General features: G+C 34.2%; 1 protein-coding gene across 1 annotated transcript in view; it reads right to left on the reverse strand.

The window, feature by feature from the left end:
- Positions 1-848: 848 nt before the first annotated feature.
- The window catches only part of LOC114344467 (uncharacterized), a 185904-nt gene continuing 169681 nt past the window's right edge, over positions 849-17071 (reverse strand). Inside the window, exons 9-14 of the mRNA XM_050649527.1 lie at positions 16206-16473; positions 15283-16112; positions 10127-10238; positions 8956-9155; positions 8008-8122; positions 849-2251 (exon numbers count right to left, since the gene is read on the reverse strand). Of these exons, the coding sequence (XP_050505484.1) occupies positions 918-2251; positions 8008-8122; positions 8956-9155; positions 10127-10238; positions 15283-16112; positions 16206-16473 (2859 nt within the window). The 3' untranslated portion in view covers positions 849-917. The remainder of the gene's footprint in view (positions 2252-8007; positions 8123-8955; positions 9156-10126; positions 10239-15282; positions 16113-16205; positions 16474-17071) is intronic.

Raw genomic sequence — 17071 nt, forward strand, 5'->3', positions numbered from 1 at the left:
ATAGGTCTAATTGCTGCTTTATAAATTCTTGCTTTTGTGTCTTGTGTTAGGTGTTTGTTCTTCTAGATTGTGTCATTAAGAGATCCCGCCGCTTTACTTGCTTTTAAGCTTTGTTGTCGTACTTTCTCTTCAACATCTCCTTACTGATTATATCTATTCCCAGATATCTAAACCTTGCTTCCTGCTTTATTATTTTCCCATCAATTTCGATTTCACATCGTAGTGGGTATTTAGATGTTGTCATACATTTGGTTTTTTCTGCTGATATTATCATATTGTATTTCTTGGCTGTTGTATTGAAGATGTGTGTTAATCTTTGGAGATCGTCTTCTGTCTCGGCGATTATAATCAGCTTCCATTTAATATTTTCTTTGTTGTTTTTGCATCTGATCCAGAGTGGGAGGCTGAAAACAAACTCATTAACAAGCAAGGCAGTCGTGGTGTTTTACTACCAGTGAATTTTAAAACATATCGATGCGTACCAGGTGGGTAGATCAGTATTTGATAAATCCCAAACCCCAAAAGAGGTCAACCTCAAGGTTTCTTGAGTGTTAAAGAGGCGTTAAAAAACTACACGATATAGACTACCTTTTTCCGGTTAAAAACAAAGTCTTTTGTGAAACTGCCAAAATAAACTACGTCAAGTATTTACAACAGACATAAAACAACATTTATAAAAAACACATGATAGTTGTGCTGTTCGAGTGCTCAAATACACACTGTACACACAGGTCTAATATTGCTCGAGAGGAAAAATGATCGTGATTTGAGTTCTTGTTACATATTACTGACCTATTTTTTAAATCCATCCTTAACAGTGTTGTACATCATAGAGAAAAAATCATGTGAAACTTTTTGGCACTATATACAAAATGGATATATACAAAAATCATTAACCCTACTTACAAAAGAACGATTTAGGCACTTTCGGCAAGTTTCTTTTTCTTGAAAATGTTTAAAAAGGTGGCTGCTATATGCATGGAGTTTGTCATAGCAAGGTCTTTTTCTAGCTGTAATATATTCGCTACAGCCATTGTGAAATCTTCAAAACCTTGCGTTTCTGTTACACCTAGGCATTGCTGGTTTCCAATGCGAACCACGTCAGTGGTACTCGTGTTTCTGTGGTACGTTAAACTTCTCACCGTACACAAATGTCTCAAGTTGTCAGGTTCTTTTATTAGATGAGGAAACCTCAGCGTTAAGTTGAACTGTAAGGTGTTTCCAATAGCAGAGGGTCTAGCAGACAAGAACCCCAGTTTCTCATCAAATACAAAGTTCAAATGTTGATGCAGTACTCCTACAAGTCTTGAAACTCTAGAAAATACCTGTCCTACATTTGCAGGATGCGAGTGGTCAGTACAAGTGATGATTCTAATGTGATCTAAAACATTAACCCATACTGCTAAATTGGCACCGTTGCTTACGAACACTCCTCTACCATAAGGCCAGTGCTTTCCGTGCAATCTGTCAGAATCTGGTATATTCCATAACGGTATGAGAAGACCGTTACTGGCAAGTACAACTTTAGCTTCTGAAGTATCTTCTAGTACCTCGTTCATGGTGTAGTAAGTCCCACAACCCTTCTCCTCAATTTCTCTTTCTGGTGTTAGAGGATACAAAGCTTTCGCTACTTCTTTGCTCATCAAAACTGTTGTTATGATCCGTTCCACTAGCTCTAGTTGGCCAGTATTTAACGATTTAGGTAATTCAAAGCCGTCTATGTTCCTAGAAGCCTCAAGTGTTCCTGATAAGATATACTTGGCTTGTGGATCCAAGTCCCTATCAAAGTCAGTGTTAGCGTTTTCATCTTTTTCGCAGAAGGTACTCTGTGGTTGATCTGGTAGGTCGTTGTAGATGTTTAAGTGATTATAGTCTTTTATAATCGGATCTAAGAATTCCTTAAATACGTGGTAGCAGTAGAAGTCTGGAGCGGAGATACCCATAGGGAAATCTTGCTCCAAAGCTACTCGAAAACTTGGTTCTATAGGAAGTTTTTTAACGCTAGGCCAAATTATGTCGTACAGATTGTTATCTTGTTTTGTAAGTCTCAGTTTAACTGTATCAAAAACGTGTCTTCTGACGTGTTTGCTCAGAAAGAATCCAGACTGGCTTGTCGAACTAATGGTGCTAGCTGATGCATTGGAAACAGTGGAACCTCTTCGACTTTGCAAGACGTTGTAACATCGTTCCAGAACTGCCAACATATCTTCATCGTCGAGGTTTTTTCTTGCTGAGTATACGTCATTGGGCACTACAGTGAAATAGATATTGTATTCGATGGTATTGGTAAATCATAAATGATATTAAATATTAGAAAATTACACACTAGAACATGCAGCAGCCTAACACAAAATTCGGGCGTTGGTTTCATTATTATTGCAGGGGATGGATGATTATTATTATTTGTTTTTCCCGTTGGTCCCTTGCATTAATAGCGAGTTAAAAGTTTTGGATTTAAGTAATTTTGTACTAAAAAAAATGTGCGTCAATGGCACGTTGATTAATATATCGCTTAAACTATTTTGGCGACCTGAAGCCAGGATAAAGGGGGAGGGATTCTTGTTAACGGCAGTAACATGCAAGGCAAGACGTATTGTTCATGGAACCAACAAACGTCTCACATAATAAGCTGATGAAACAAGAGAGAACAAGGAAAAGATTAGGAATAACAAAGAACAAAACGTAAAGAGGGACTTTGAACATCATTAAACAACAGAGACCAAAAGATAGTATTGCTAGAAATAAATGGAATGTGCAAAAGCTGAGAGATGCAACAGTTGCATAATGGTACCCGCAAAGCATCACAAATAGGCTTAGGAATCAAAATGTAAAAGAAGAAGACCAGAAAGGTATAGACTCCTACCTGACCAGAATAATGGAAGATTTATTTGTTTAGCGTATGGCTTAAGTACATCACAGAATACATTTAGATTTATGCATTATACAATGCATCACAAACAGATGTCCAATTTTTTTATATATTCGATTGACCCTTCGGTTGCCATTACAAAGTCTATAGGGTCGCCTGTGTATGCTCTGCGTGGGCAGTCCTGAACAATGTGACTGATCGTCTGTCTTGCAGCGCCGCAGTCACAAGAAGGCGAGAAGAGTTTACCCCATCTGTAGAGGGAGTCGGCGCATCTTCCACAGTTTGTTCGAATTCGATTAAGGGCTGCCCAAATCTTACGGTGATGTTCAAATTCGCCAGGTTTCCCTATGATGTCCGGTAGACTATGGTAATGCGGATCTGTCCTACTTTCCCAATCTTCTCTCCATCGGGTATTTAAGTCAAAGTTGGATTGCTGCAGCGCTTGAGCAGATTGTAGAGGGGGTAACCTGGATCGGAGACGGTTTCCAAGAATATCGGGGATGTCATTGTGGACTAGAAGCTGGCGACTGTCCATTATTTTGTTATATTCTTTAAACTATTAGAAAAGCTTCTCCTCAACAGAATTAGTCACAGGATACTAGAAAATGTCCCCATTGAACAAGCTGGCTTCCGCCCTCATCGAAGCTGTACGGACCAAGTGCTGTCATTAACAACTTTTATAGAAGCTAGTTTTCAAAAGAAACAAAAGACAGCAATAGTATTTATAGATCTAACAGCAGCATATGATACTGTTTGGGGACAGGGATTAATAATGGAAGATATCGAAGCAGCAGCAAGAGATTGAATAGGAACAGAAACTTGTACCCGTAAAAATCATTGCTTTGACAATGAATGTAAGAATTTAACAAGAGAAAAAAACGAAGCCAACAGTAAATTCTTACTCGACGAATTAGAACAACTGTAGAGAATTACCAGGCACAGAGAAGTGAAGAAAAAGGATACACAAAAGAAAGAAACAGAACTACTTAAATAAGGAACTTAAATATGTTTATAGAAAATATTAACAGAGAGAAAGAATAACAGATCATTGTGTATAAGGGGTCTAGGACGTTTCATCGCCGCCAGTTCATCGCCGGCCGATTCATTGCCAGTCAGTTAATCGCTATCTAATATATTTCCGAATTTTCGACAGTTACATTTATTATTTATTTTTAGTATTAATTAGGAATTCTAGGAAATGACCATTCCCGTTGCCATACTTAATCTTTTAATAGATTTTTAAACTTTTATAATATAAAATATATAGGGTGAGGCAGATATCTGGCCTATTAGAAATATCTCGAGAACTAAAGGCAACAGAATCATGTAAATTGGAATAAAATGGTTTTGAGGGATGATCTATTAAATGAAAATATTTTCATCTCTTTGTAACTTCCGTTTATACCGGAAGTTGCTTATAACTTGGTTTTTTTTAAATGGGACACCCTGTATATTTTTACATTTTTGGATTCTCCTTAATATTTTCTTTCTTAAAATATGAGATATTGTAATATTATACAGGGTATTTTAAAAGATATTTACGTTTTTTTATTAATTTCGTAGTAACATTCACACCCTGTAGAATTGTAATAGTTTGACATTAAAAACTCTGCTTACGTTTAAGTGATTTTTAATATAGTCTATTATTGTTAAGAATCATTAGTATAGCTAATTTTGAGATTTTAGTTTGGTCGAAACTCGGAATGAATATTTTCTGAGTTTTCTTAAATAGAACACCCTGTATTTTAGTATTGCAATGAAATGATATTTCATAGTAGTTTTTTATTTTATAAGTATTCCCTATACCTAACTGCTTTAATTTGTGAGTTATTGGTGATTAAAGCTAAACATTAATTTCAACAAAAAATACGTAAAATTTTATTAGGTTGGCCGTGAAAATATTCAATCACAAATAATTTTTCAGAAATAAATACATATTAATCCAGACTGATCCTTAAAATTACCAATAATGGTTTAGCTATAAAAATACAGTGGAACCTCGATAACTCGGATTAATCGGGACCGCGGCCGATCCGGGTTATCGAAAATCCGGGTTAGCCGGAGAATATAGTAAAAATTAATAAATAACCTCCATTATAATTACAAAAACATGAAATACATATGCACAGTACACATCTAAATTACGTATAGTTGTATAGAGTGTAGAGTTTTGTTCATTTCTTGGTAAAAAACTCAGTCATACTGTAGAGATGTACCGACACCATAATATGGTAGGTCTGGATCCAGCGTACGAAAAAAAAGTTGATAAATAGCAAGCTGAAAATTTGTTATTAGCTTAAGGGTGTCTAGTCGGACAAACATTAATATATGGGACACATAGGGGACACTGGAACAGGGGAAGTTTTAACTGTGGAACAGGTTAAAACTTTGGAACGGTCAGACCACGAAAACGGCACATGTATTTTGTCCGACAGAACAGACTTAAACTCTCCGAACAGAGATTAAACTGTCATGCAAAAATCAGACTGCTATTTATCACCAAATTGGCGTTTTAATGAGTGGAACATGTAGAATATGTCAAATGACAGGAATTATGACAGGTGATAAATAGCAGTCTGATTTTTGCATGAGAGTTTAATCTCTGTTCGGAGAGTTTATGTCTGTTCTGTCGGACAAAACAAATGTGCCATTTTCGTGTTCTGACCGTTCCAAATTTTTGACCTGTTCCACAATTAATACTGCCCCTGTTACAGTGTTCCCATATATCAAAGTTTATCCTACTAGACACCCTTAAGCTATTAACAAATTTTTAGCTTGCTATTAATCAACTTTTTTTTCATACGCGGGATCCAGACCTATGGTATCATAATATCATATTATGATGCTGCAATAAATTTATTTTAAAGATTCGCCTTTATCAATCCTACCTAATGTTTCTAGTTTCTTTTCCATTGTCACTACAACATTTTTACGTTTTGTTACCATTACGTAGAAAAAATCACACAAAAACAATCTGAAGCACGATTACAGAACGGAAGTGATTAATACGACTACTACACACAATACGGTTACAAGGAACAATGTTGTTATTTAAGAACAGACTAAGCCCATTGTTTTAAAAAGGAATTTTTAAATAGTCACGTCTATTTTAAACAATGCTAAGACAGTGTGGCATAAATAAAGGAAAAGGAATACAGACAGGTTATCTCTCAAATAATATTTGGCCTACATACATTTTTATTTGATAAAATTGTTAAATTGTTTATTTGTTAAATTTTTGTCTGATGAAAATCGGTCCGGGTTAGCCGGACTTCCGGGTTATCGGGGGCCGACTTATCGGGGTTCCACTGTACCTACGTAGTTAAGATTGTTGGTGCGACTACCAATTAAGCACAAATTAAAGCAGTTAGGTATAGGGAATGCTTAAGAAATAAAAAAGTACCATAAAATATCATTTCATTACAATACTAAAATACAGGGTGTTCCATTTAAGAAAACTCAGAAAATACTCATTCCGAGTTTCGACCAACCCTGTATACTAAAATTAATAATTTAGCTATATTAATTATTCTTAACAATAGTAGACTATATTAAAAATCATTTGAACGTAAGTAAAGTTTTAGTTGTCAAACTACATACTACAATTCTACAGGGTGTGAATATTGCTACGAAATTAATAAAAAAAACGTAATTATCTTTTAAAATACCCTGTATAACATTACAAATCCTCATATTTTAAGAAAGAAGACATCAAAGAGAATCCAAAAATGTAAAAATATACAGGGTGTCCCATTAAAAAAAAACGAAGTTATAAGCAACTTCCGGTATAACCGGAAGTTGCAAAGAGACGAAAATATTTTCATTTAATAGATCATCCTTCAAAACCCCTGTATTCCAATTTTCATGATTCTGTCGCCTTTAGTTCTCGAGATATTTCTAATAGGCCAGTTATCTGCCTCACCCTGTAGTATAATGATAATCTTTTAAATTTCACGGTCAACATTTCCAACCAAGAGAAACTGTTTCTTAAATTCGAAAAGAACCCGAAATTTCTGTACAAAAATTTAGGAGAAGTAGAACAGTAAATAATAATATTTTTTATCTTTTTAATTGTCAAAAGATTTGAACTGAATTTAACGTCGTGCCATGTCATCTCTCATAATACAAAATCAACTGACTAACTGGCGATGAAACGGACGGCATCGAAACGGCGGCAATGAACGTCCGATGAAACGTCCCATTCTGGTGTATAAGAAATTTAATATCAACTAAAAAGGATTCAAGGTAACTACAAACCACGACAGAACTTTGAATAGTGACCTATTAACAACGAGGATATAGTAAAATTGGCGAATGGATTTAGTGTCCGCAGTCATATAAACCCAAACAAACAAGAACAAGGATAGATATATAGAATCATTGGGTGGCAATGGTGCATGGACCGGGTACTTAATATAGAGGAGGAAGGAGAAAACATGAAAGATGAAAGATATGACTACCAACAATTCTTGAAGTTAAAATGGCAGTTAAAAAACTGTCCAAAAACAAACCCCTCGGAATAGTTAATCTCTTAGCTAAACTATATAAAGAAAGTGGTCATGATACCCATACTGAGGATACAGCAGCTCATAAAAGACATATGGATACATAAATCCCTCTCCAGTGATTGGAATATTGGAATACTTTGCACCATACTCAAAAAAGGAGATGTATTGGAATGATCTAACCATAGGGGAATTACGCTTCTAAATGCAGCGTATAAAATATTCTCCACTATACTCATTGAAATCACTGAATAAGAACAAGAAACAAGATATTTGTTACTTGAATGCTACATGTTTATTTAATATTTAAGAGAGGTGGCTCTTGAGATATGATGCTACAGATGAATATCATGGGTTGATAAGTAAAGAATTCTATTATTATTTTGTTTCTTGTGATGAATGATATTAAAGTACTTTTTATCAGCTGTATAACAGTTTATAAATTTTTCTGGAACTTCATCTTAAGAATTAAGCAAAACAGAAAAAAAATACCAAACATTACCTCTTTCAGGTATTGGTAGCTTTTCTAATGTTCAAAATTAACAACTTAATGTACAAAAATCCAAAATGTTTAACATTGTTTGTTTTATTAACATCCTGAAGCAACTAAATATTTATGGTAATAACACCTACCTTTATCAGCAAGTATTTCTTCCGCTTCATCTTCCTCAGCGCCAAAATCACGAAGTAAACTCCTGTGGTTAAAATCCTGCTGGTTTTTCCTGTAGTACTCGGGACTAAAGCCCAGCTGGAATAAACATGAAGTAAATTTTAGTTATTGGGAATTTAAAACTCAGGAATGAATTAACTGTATACTTGGCGCGGCACAATAAAACCTCTAGCAATAAAGACGTCATGTCACAAGAAGAAGAATTAAATATTAAATGAGAAACTGGTTGAAAGCTGGTGTCTACAATATCAACACTACCATAAATAATTCAAAAGTATGAAAATCACAATGTGCTAAATCTGGTCTATAGAGTGGATGATGCTAACAGGATGCCTTTTATTTTAAACATATTTGGCCTATGGTGTAGTACACTCTACAATACAAAATATCACATAATATTAATGTCTAATTGAAATACATTAAAAAATAGCCACAAGAAGATAATATTTGGAATATATTATGGAAATAGCATAAAAAAATATTAATAATTGATATACGATATAATAAACAGATACTACTCGCTTATCAATATTTTTAAATATATTTTGATTATTGGGAAGCCAAATATTGTGACGGAAACAAAGAGTTCTAAATTGGGTTACTGCATTGCCTGGATCTTAGACCAAAATCAAGGGCAACAAAAAAGTTCGACATAAACTTGAAGTAAAGTGACTCAAAAAAAGACCACGAAAAAGATGGTTAGATAATGTTGGGAAAAACTGTCCAGCAGTTTAGTGCTAATTGGTCTTCGGACTGAAGACTATCAAAATTGGAAGAAGATAATTCGTTAGTAGTAAAATAGTTGTAGCGCCAAAGAGATGGTAGCGCAAGGTTTTGATAGTTATTAATTATGCTCACGTTAAATATAAAATTTGAACATTTTGCACACCAATAATTTATAGTTTACTTACGTTATCATCTACCCTCATATCAGCTCCTAAATGAACCAGCAAATTGTAGTAGTGTCCATTATCATTTAATACTGCAGCATAATGTAAAGGAGTTCTACCATCATCATCTACCATTTGGAGAGTTTCAGGAAACCTCCCTGCTAGATATCTTACAATGCTAGTATTACCAAATACTACTGCTACGTGGAGTGGTGAAGCACCTACAAGTAAAATAAGTGTAATATCCATACTCTACATAAGAGTAGTTATGGCTGCGATACTAAACAGAATAGCAGCCTCAGAATAACAACCAGGCACAGATTTGTCAAATAATCCATTCTTTCACGGTTTTTGCTCTAAATTTTAAAGAACCGCTTGGATTGACATGAAATTTGGCATGCGTATAGCTTACATGTCAAAGAAAAAAAGTGATATTGTGCTGATGTGAGCTTTTTCCCTGGGGGTGACTTTCACCCAGTAGCGGCTCGTCAGAGGAGGCAACGGAGGCTTAGCCTCCCCATAATTTTTTTACACATTTTATGTCATATCTGGGACATAATATTTCTAGAATTATTGATAAAATGTCACTGTTTTGTTTATTTTGAATCACGAGAAACAGCAAGCGCTCGTACTAATAGAAAGTGTAAATTATTGCACACTTTTGTAACTAAACGCATCTGGAATGCATCAATATGCCCACCTGTATGCTGTGAGCAGCTCCTCATATCCCTACCAAGGGAGGTAGAAGCCAGACTTGACTCCGTTGTGTTCTAAGTTACGACAAACGTCTCGAAACCAGCGATATAGTTTCCTATGCGTACAATAATACTCGATAGAGAAAGGTAATATTATATCGCTTCACGTCAAACTACCCAGAAATATATGCCAAGGGAGGCAAAACCAGAATTAGGCTCACTTGTGGTTTTACTTATATTCTATAAGGAAGTTAATAGTCAGGGTATTTCTTGGTGTGATTTTATCATTTTATAGTTAGAGCCAAATCATAATTTACAATGTATTTACATTATTAATCCCAAATTATGATTTACAAAGTTTATATATTGTAAATTATGATTCGGGAGTGCTCCTTGTAACATTTAACGTGTCCTGGTTTGTTTATTTCTATTGCATGTTAATTGTGAATTTAGAGTAAAGTACACAATATTTGAAAACTTTATTATTTATATCGTACCTTTAGGTGATATGCTGTCTTTAGCGATAGCAAATTTACGCCTGTCTAAAGCTGCTTGTAGGTCCCGTAAACTTCCTGATCTGGATGCTTCGTGTATTCTATGTATCTTTGACTAAAATCATTAAATATATTTATTAAGGTGATACAGTAGCGATCAACAGGTAGCCAAAACACGTTCCAAGATTGCGGCTGTAATTTTGAATATTTTTTCGAGATATTTGGCACACGTATTCGTAATATAATAAAGAATAGCGGTACAGAGCCCAATTTGAAAAATATATTAATATGTGGAAATTACTCTGTAATTAAATACAATATTAAAAAAACGAGCCTGTACCGCCATTAAGAAGAACAAAAAAATACACTTTCTTCAAATAAACTTTTTTATCCGATGCCTAGATTTTGTGTCATTTTGGAACTACTAATGAAACAAAAAATTTTAGTAGTTCCAAAATGGCACAAAATCTAGGCATCGGATAAAAAAGTTTATTTGAAGAAAGTGTATTTTTTTGTTCTTCTTAATGGCGGTACAGTCTCGTTTTTTTAATATTGTATTTAATTACAGAGTAATTTCCACATATTAATATATTTTTCAAATTGGGCTCTGTACCGCCATTCTTTATTATATTACGAATACGTGTGCCAAATATCTCGAAAAAATATTCAAAATTACAGCCGCAATCTTGGAACGCGTTTTCGCTACCTGTTGATCGCTACTGTTTCCTCTTAAGCAGTTATTTAAACGTTCAATATAATTTTATTGTTTCCAACAACTAAATATTTATAATGTAAAATGCCTAGAGACAAAAGAAATAGTAAGAGAAAAAGAGTAAAAGAAAAAGAGTAAAAGAAGTATGAAGTGACAAAAGCGCAAAGATCGATGGAAAGAGAGATGCTGCATTATAGATTGCGAAAGAAACGTCTGGATCAGAGGAGTAACCAAAGTGAAAGATGTTAAGGAACAGGTGGCAAAACTCAAATGGAAATTTGCAGGTCACGCCATCCGAAAAGCAGATGAAATATGGAACAACCAAATAATCTACTGGTGACCATAGGAACTTAAGAGATTAAGAGGAGAGCCTCAGATGAGATGGAGCGACGACCTCAAAAAGCATGCCGGATCCAGATGGATGACTACAGCGCTGGAGATAGAAACCAGTGGAAAAGAGAAGGAGAGGCCTATGTTCAAAGATAGATAGATTAAGGCTCGAAGATAGAGAAAATGTCTGGAGGAATCTGAAATATGTTTGTATCGCAGGAAATTAAGAATAGGTATAGTGTAAGTAAGAAATATAATAGAAATCCTTTAAGACCGGAACATGAATACCTACCGGTTTGAATTCGGTCTGCAAAGTTCGAAACGTTTAGTTGGGGAGCATTTCTTTACTAGAGTGTAATTAAGTATGTCAGTATTTCAATTGTTGTGTTGTGCAATTAATATTTCAACCAATTACAAGTGTAATAATGTAACGGTCTCGAAGACACTGACCCTGTATGTATAAATTTATCGTTCCCGGTATTAAGCAAATGTGATGGCTTTTCGCTAAAAGCATGTTTGTGTCTCCAACAGAGAACTTTTTAATATTAAATATGATTTCAAGAACTCAACCCTCTTTAATCTCTGAGACTGTAGCTTACCGGGGCATTCCGTAAAGTTATGTAGCATAAAGGATGTCCTATATATAGGGTGAGGCAGATAACTGGCCTATTAGAAATATCTCGAGAACTAAAGGCAACAGAATCATGAAAATTGGAATAAAGGGGTTTTGAAGGATGATCTATTAAATGAAAATATTTTCATCTCTTTGCAACTTCCGGTTATACCGGAAGTTGCTTATAACTTCGTTTTTTTAAATGGGACACCCTGTATATTTTTAAATTTTTGGATTCTCTTCGATGTCTTCTTTCTTAAAATATGAGGTTTTGTAATATTATACAGGGTATTTTAAAAGATAATTACGTTTTTTTATTAATTTCGTAGCATTATTCACACCCTGTAGAATTGTAGTAGTTTGACATCTAAAACTCTACTTACGTTCAAATGATTTTTAATATACTCTACTATTGTAAGAATCATTAGTATAGCTAAATTTTTTTTAGTATACAGGGTTGGTCGAAACTCGGAATGAGTATTTTCTGAGTTTTCTTAAATAGAACACCCTGTATTTTTGTGTTGTAGTGAAATGATATTTTATAGTACTTTTTTATTTCTTAAGCATTCCCTATACCTAACTGCTTTAATTTGTGAGTTATTGGTGATTCAAGCTAAACATTAATTGCAACAAAAAATACGTGAAATTTTATTAGGTTGGCCGTGAAAATACTCAATCCCAAATAATTTTTCAGAAATAAATACATATTAATCCAGACTGGTCCTTAAAATTACCAATAATGGTTTAGCTATCAAAATCCCTACGTAGTTGTTGGTGCGATTAAAAATTAAGCACAAATTAAAACAGTTAGGTACATATAGGGAATGCTTAGGAAATAAAAAAGTACCATAAAATATAATTTCATTACAATACTAAAATACAGGGTGTTCCATGTAAGAAAACTCAGAAAATACTCATTCCGAGTTTCGACCAACCCTGTATACTAAAATTAATAATTTAGCTATACTAATGATTCTTAACAATAGTAGAGTATATTAAAAATCATTTAAACGTAAGTAGAGTTTTAGATGTGAAACTACTACAATTCTACAGGGTGTTAATTTTGCTACGAAATTAATAAAAAAACGTAATTTTCTTTTAAAATACCCTGTATAATATTACAAAACCTGATATTTTAAGAAAGAAGACATCAAAGAGAATCCAAAAATGTAAAAATATACAGGGTGTCCCATTTAAAAAAACGAAGTTATAAGCAACTTCCGGTATAACCGGAAGTTGCAAAGAGATGAAAATATTTTCATTTAATAGATCATCCTTCAAAACCCCTTTATTCTAATTTTCATGATTCTGTTGCCTTTAGTTCTCGAGATATATTTCTAATAGGCCCTTTATTTGCCTCACCCTGTATAGTGTATCACGCCTATGACCTAATAACATTGTTTAAGTAGATTGTTATGATTGTTTAATTTGTTGTGCTATAATAATAAAAAAGACTCTCGTTTAAAAAAAAGTTTTCGGTTTTGTATTTATAAAATAAATAAATAAAGAACGGGAATATGCATGCATTTCTTGCTGAATTTTAAAAGCTGTGAACTGTATACTAAGTTAATTTTAGATTTAACTATGTTTTTATAAAGTTTATTTAGTATCAATAATTCTAACAATAACAAGAGTAATTACGAAAGCTATTCTTCATCAGTTATCAATGCAAGCATGTGGTAAGAGGGAGGGTCCCTGTAAGGTTAATTGTAAGTATTCTTCTTTACGTGCCATCTCCGCGACCAAGGTTGGCAATCATCATTGCTATTCTTACTTTTGACACTACAGCCCGAAAGAGTTCAGTTGAGCTGCATCCAAACCATTCTCTGAGATTTCTCAGCCAGGACATTTTTCTCCTACCTATGCTGCGCCTTCCTTGAATCTTTCCTTGTATAATTAATTTTAGGAGTTCATATCTGTCACCACGTGTTATATGACCCAAGTATTGAAGTTTTCTTATTTTGATGGAATCCAGTATTTCCCTGCTGTTCTGTAGTCTTCTTACTACTTCCTCATTGGTTATTCTGTCTGTTCAGGAGATTCTCAGCATTCTTCGATACGTCCACATCTCAAATGCTTCCAATCTATTGAGGCATTGTTTATTGAGTGTCCATGTCTCCACACCATACAAAAGAACCGAAAATGCATAACATTTTAGTACTCGCTTTCTAAAATTTGGACTGAGGTCTCTACTACATAATATTTGTTTCATATTAGTGAATGCACTTCTAGCCTTTTCTATTCTAATTCGGATTTCTTTGGTATAATCGTTTGTTTCACCAATGTTTGTCCCTAAATAGTTATAATTCTGAACTCGTTATATCGTCTTATTATTTACGTGTAGATTGATGTTTCTAATATTTTTATTTGACATAACCATGAATTTCGTTTTCGTTATGTTTAGTGACAGACCAAATTCTTCACTCGTTGCAACAACCTTATCTAAAATTCTTTGTAGATCTGTAATAGCTTCTGCTATTAGTATTGTGTCATCATAATTGTAAATAAAAATGGTCAAAATCAATTCTAGCACATACAATATATCCCGCTTTAACGGTAAATACCTACGTAAAAAATAAATATTTTAAATTGCATACTTAATTACCAGAAAAACAAGCCGCCGGACTATACCTTAAAGCAGAACTAACAAAACCTACAAATCTGACCGTTCTACTATATTTATTACTTATACTATAAATATATTAGATTCAAGTAATCCCCACAGAAGAGCTATTAGAGGGATGGAAGAACAATGATTGATGGCACTAAAATAACTGAAATATATATTTAAACCATAACGAAAGGTGTAACACGCATGATCACATTGATCACTAAATAAAAGAGCTTGTTTATATGATGTATAACTGAAGAAGATTAAAATAATTTACTATCTTAATTGGGAATAAACCACAATTTAAGTTTGGAATTAAATTTATTTGATGTTTCATTTCTACTTCGGTTATCAAAATACAAAAATCAAAAGACTAAAATATTGGAGAGGGTCAAGGTAAATATTAAGAAGATATTTGAAGAAAAATTTAATTGTAGAAAATACGTAACAGAACAAATAGAAAAGACCAAATGAGAACAGGTGCATGACGAAAGAAAATCACAACATATACAGAAAATTTAAAATCTGCGAAAGAAAATTTTTACCGATAACCTAAGGAGGAATTCGGGAACGGGAATTTTGGCTAAAAGATTCTATTCTAAGATAGTCAAAACATTGAGAAAAGAATTATAGGAAACCTGGAGAAAATAGGAAACAAAAGAATTCTGAAACAGATGATGAAAACAAAGATGGAATCAACAATAAAATATAGATCAAGGAGGAAAAGAGTAAGAAGATCAGAATAAAAGAGTAGTAGCAATAAACCTAAATAAAAATTAAGAATTTAGATATGTCTCAACAATTCTACATCTACAACTCTTTTTACAACATTATTTTGCAATTAAGTATGACTGATTAATGAAGACTTTCGTAAAGTAAAAAGATTGACTTACCATGTATGTCGGAACATTCTCTAAAAAAGTCTGCAACTCTGGGTTATCACTGCTCATGCCAACTAATCTTTCCCCTTCGCCGTTAAGTACCAATGCAGCCAACTGCTCCATGTTACCGGTTTCCACTAAAACTTTAACGTCTTCATTATTGTCTGACGTTCTAGGTTCATTCATACCTTCGTTGTCCATTGGGTCGATTTCGTCTTCACCGTGCACCACTCCCTCTATGATCCCTTCTCCATCTTCCACAGGCGGTAGCTTTTCTGATGTTTTGCTGCTGGGTCTGGACTTATCTTCAATGCGACTGGAAGGTCGGGATTTAACGCTGTTTGGCCGAGTTGTTCCTTCTTTCGAGCTATTTGGACGGGTTGTATTACTTGCAGGTCTAGACTGAGACTGTTCTTCCTCTTTACCCTCTTCTTGTTCTGCTTCCTTTTCATCTCCAGCTTCAGCACCATTATTGTTTCTATCAGTAACTTCTTCTGCTTCTTTACCTTCTTCCCCTTCCACCTCTGGTTCATTCTTATCTTCAGTCTCTTCAGAATTGTTGTTGTCCGCTACAGGTTCCTCTTCTTTCGAATCTTCTGGTTCTGGTTCTTGTTCTGGTTCTGGTTCGTGTTCTGGTTCTGCAGGTGCTGGTGATGAAGGTGCCGGTTCTTCCTTAGCGTCTTCAGCCTCTGGTTCTTCTTTAGATTCTTCTGGTTCGGGTTCGTCTTCAGTTTTTTCAGGTGCTGGTTCTTCTTTGGGTTCTTCTGGATCAGTGGAAGCTTCAGGGGTTTCTTCTTTTTGTTCTTCGTGGGTTTCTTCAGGTTCGTGGTTGCCATTTTCAACTTGAAAAAAAAAATAGAAGTTATAGATAATAGAAGATCATTTAATATTTCGAAATTAAAATTAAAAAATGTACTATGAAGTTTTACTCCTACCAGGTTCATCTGCTGTTCCATTCTCCGTACCATCATGTCCATTGGTTGCGTGTTCAGATTCTTCATCGTTGCTTTTATGTAACAAAGTCTCAGCCTTCTTAACGCCGTTTTGGATCCAGTTCATAGATGGCGAAGATGTTAGCATGTTCCAGTCAAAGTTGGCAGCCAATGATTCTTTAGCTGATCTTGGACAATCAGGAATAACGTTGAGTAGTTTTGAATCGATTTCAGAATGGCGGGTTTTGTAGTATGCAGCGGTTTTTTGTTTCTGTGAAAAGTTAATATACACTAAGCATCAAAATTAACGCACCACCTTAAAAATGGGACATTTTTGATGGCTCGTATTTCCTAAACCTGTTATCCGATTTTAGTGATTTTAGTATATTATAGCTTTATTCTTCAAGAAAATCTATGTAATAATATTATTGCTAAAGAAATAAGTGTCATTGTATACCGGGTGTAAGAATGATAGTGTGTTTTTTCCTCAAAGTTTGGAACACCCTGTGGAATATTCTAGCGTATATAAAATATTGAAATTAAAACTCAACTATAGCCTTAGGCTTTCTTAACATTTTGCTTTTTGATTCATTTGCTTATGTGAGATAATAAAAAAGCTAAGTACTTTAACAACTAGCCATGTTATTCATCAATACAGGGTGTTTTTAAATAAGTGCGACAAACTTTATGGGGTAATTCTGCATGAAAAAATAATGACCGTTTGCTTTATAAACATATGTCCGCAAATGCTTTGTTTCCGAGATACGGGATGTTGAGCTTTTTCTTACAAACTGACGATTTATTTATTGCTCTAAAACTGGTTGAGATATGCACATGAAATTTGGTAGGTTTTAAGGGGTAGTTATTGA

Source organism: Diabrotica virgifera, chromosome 4, assembly GCF_917563875.1.
Source record: "Diabrotica virgifera virgifera chromosome 4, PGI_DIABVI_V3a".
Classification (NCBI taxonomy): domain Eukaryota; kingdom Metazoa; phylum Arthropoda; class Insecta; order Coleoptera; family Chrysomelidae; genus Diabrotica; species Diabrotica virgifera.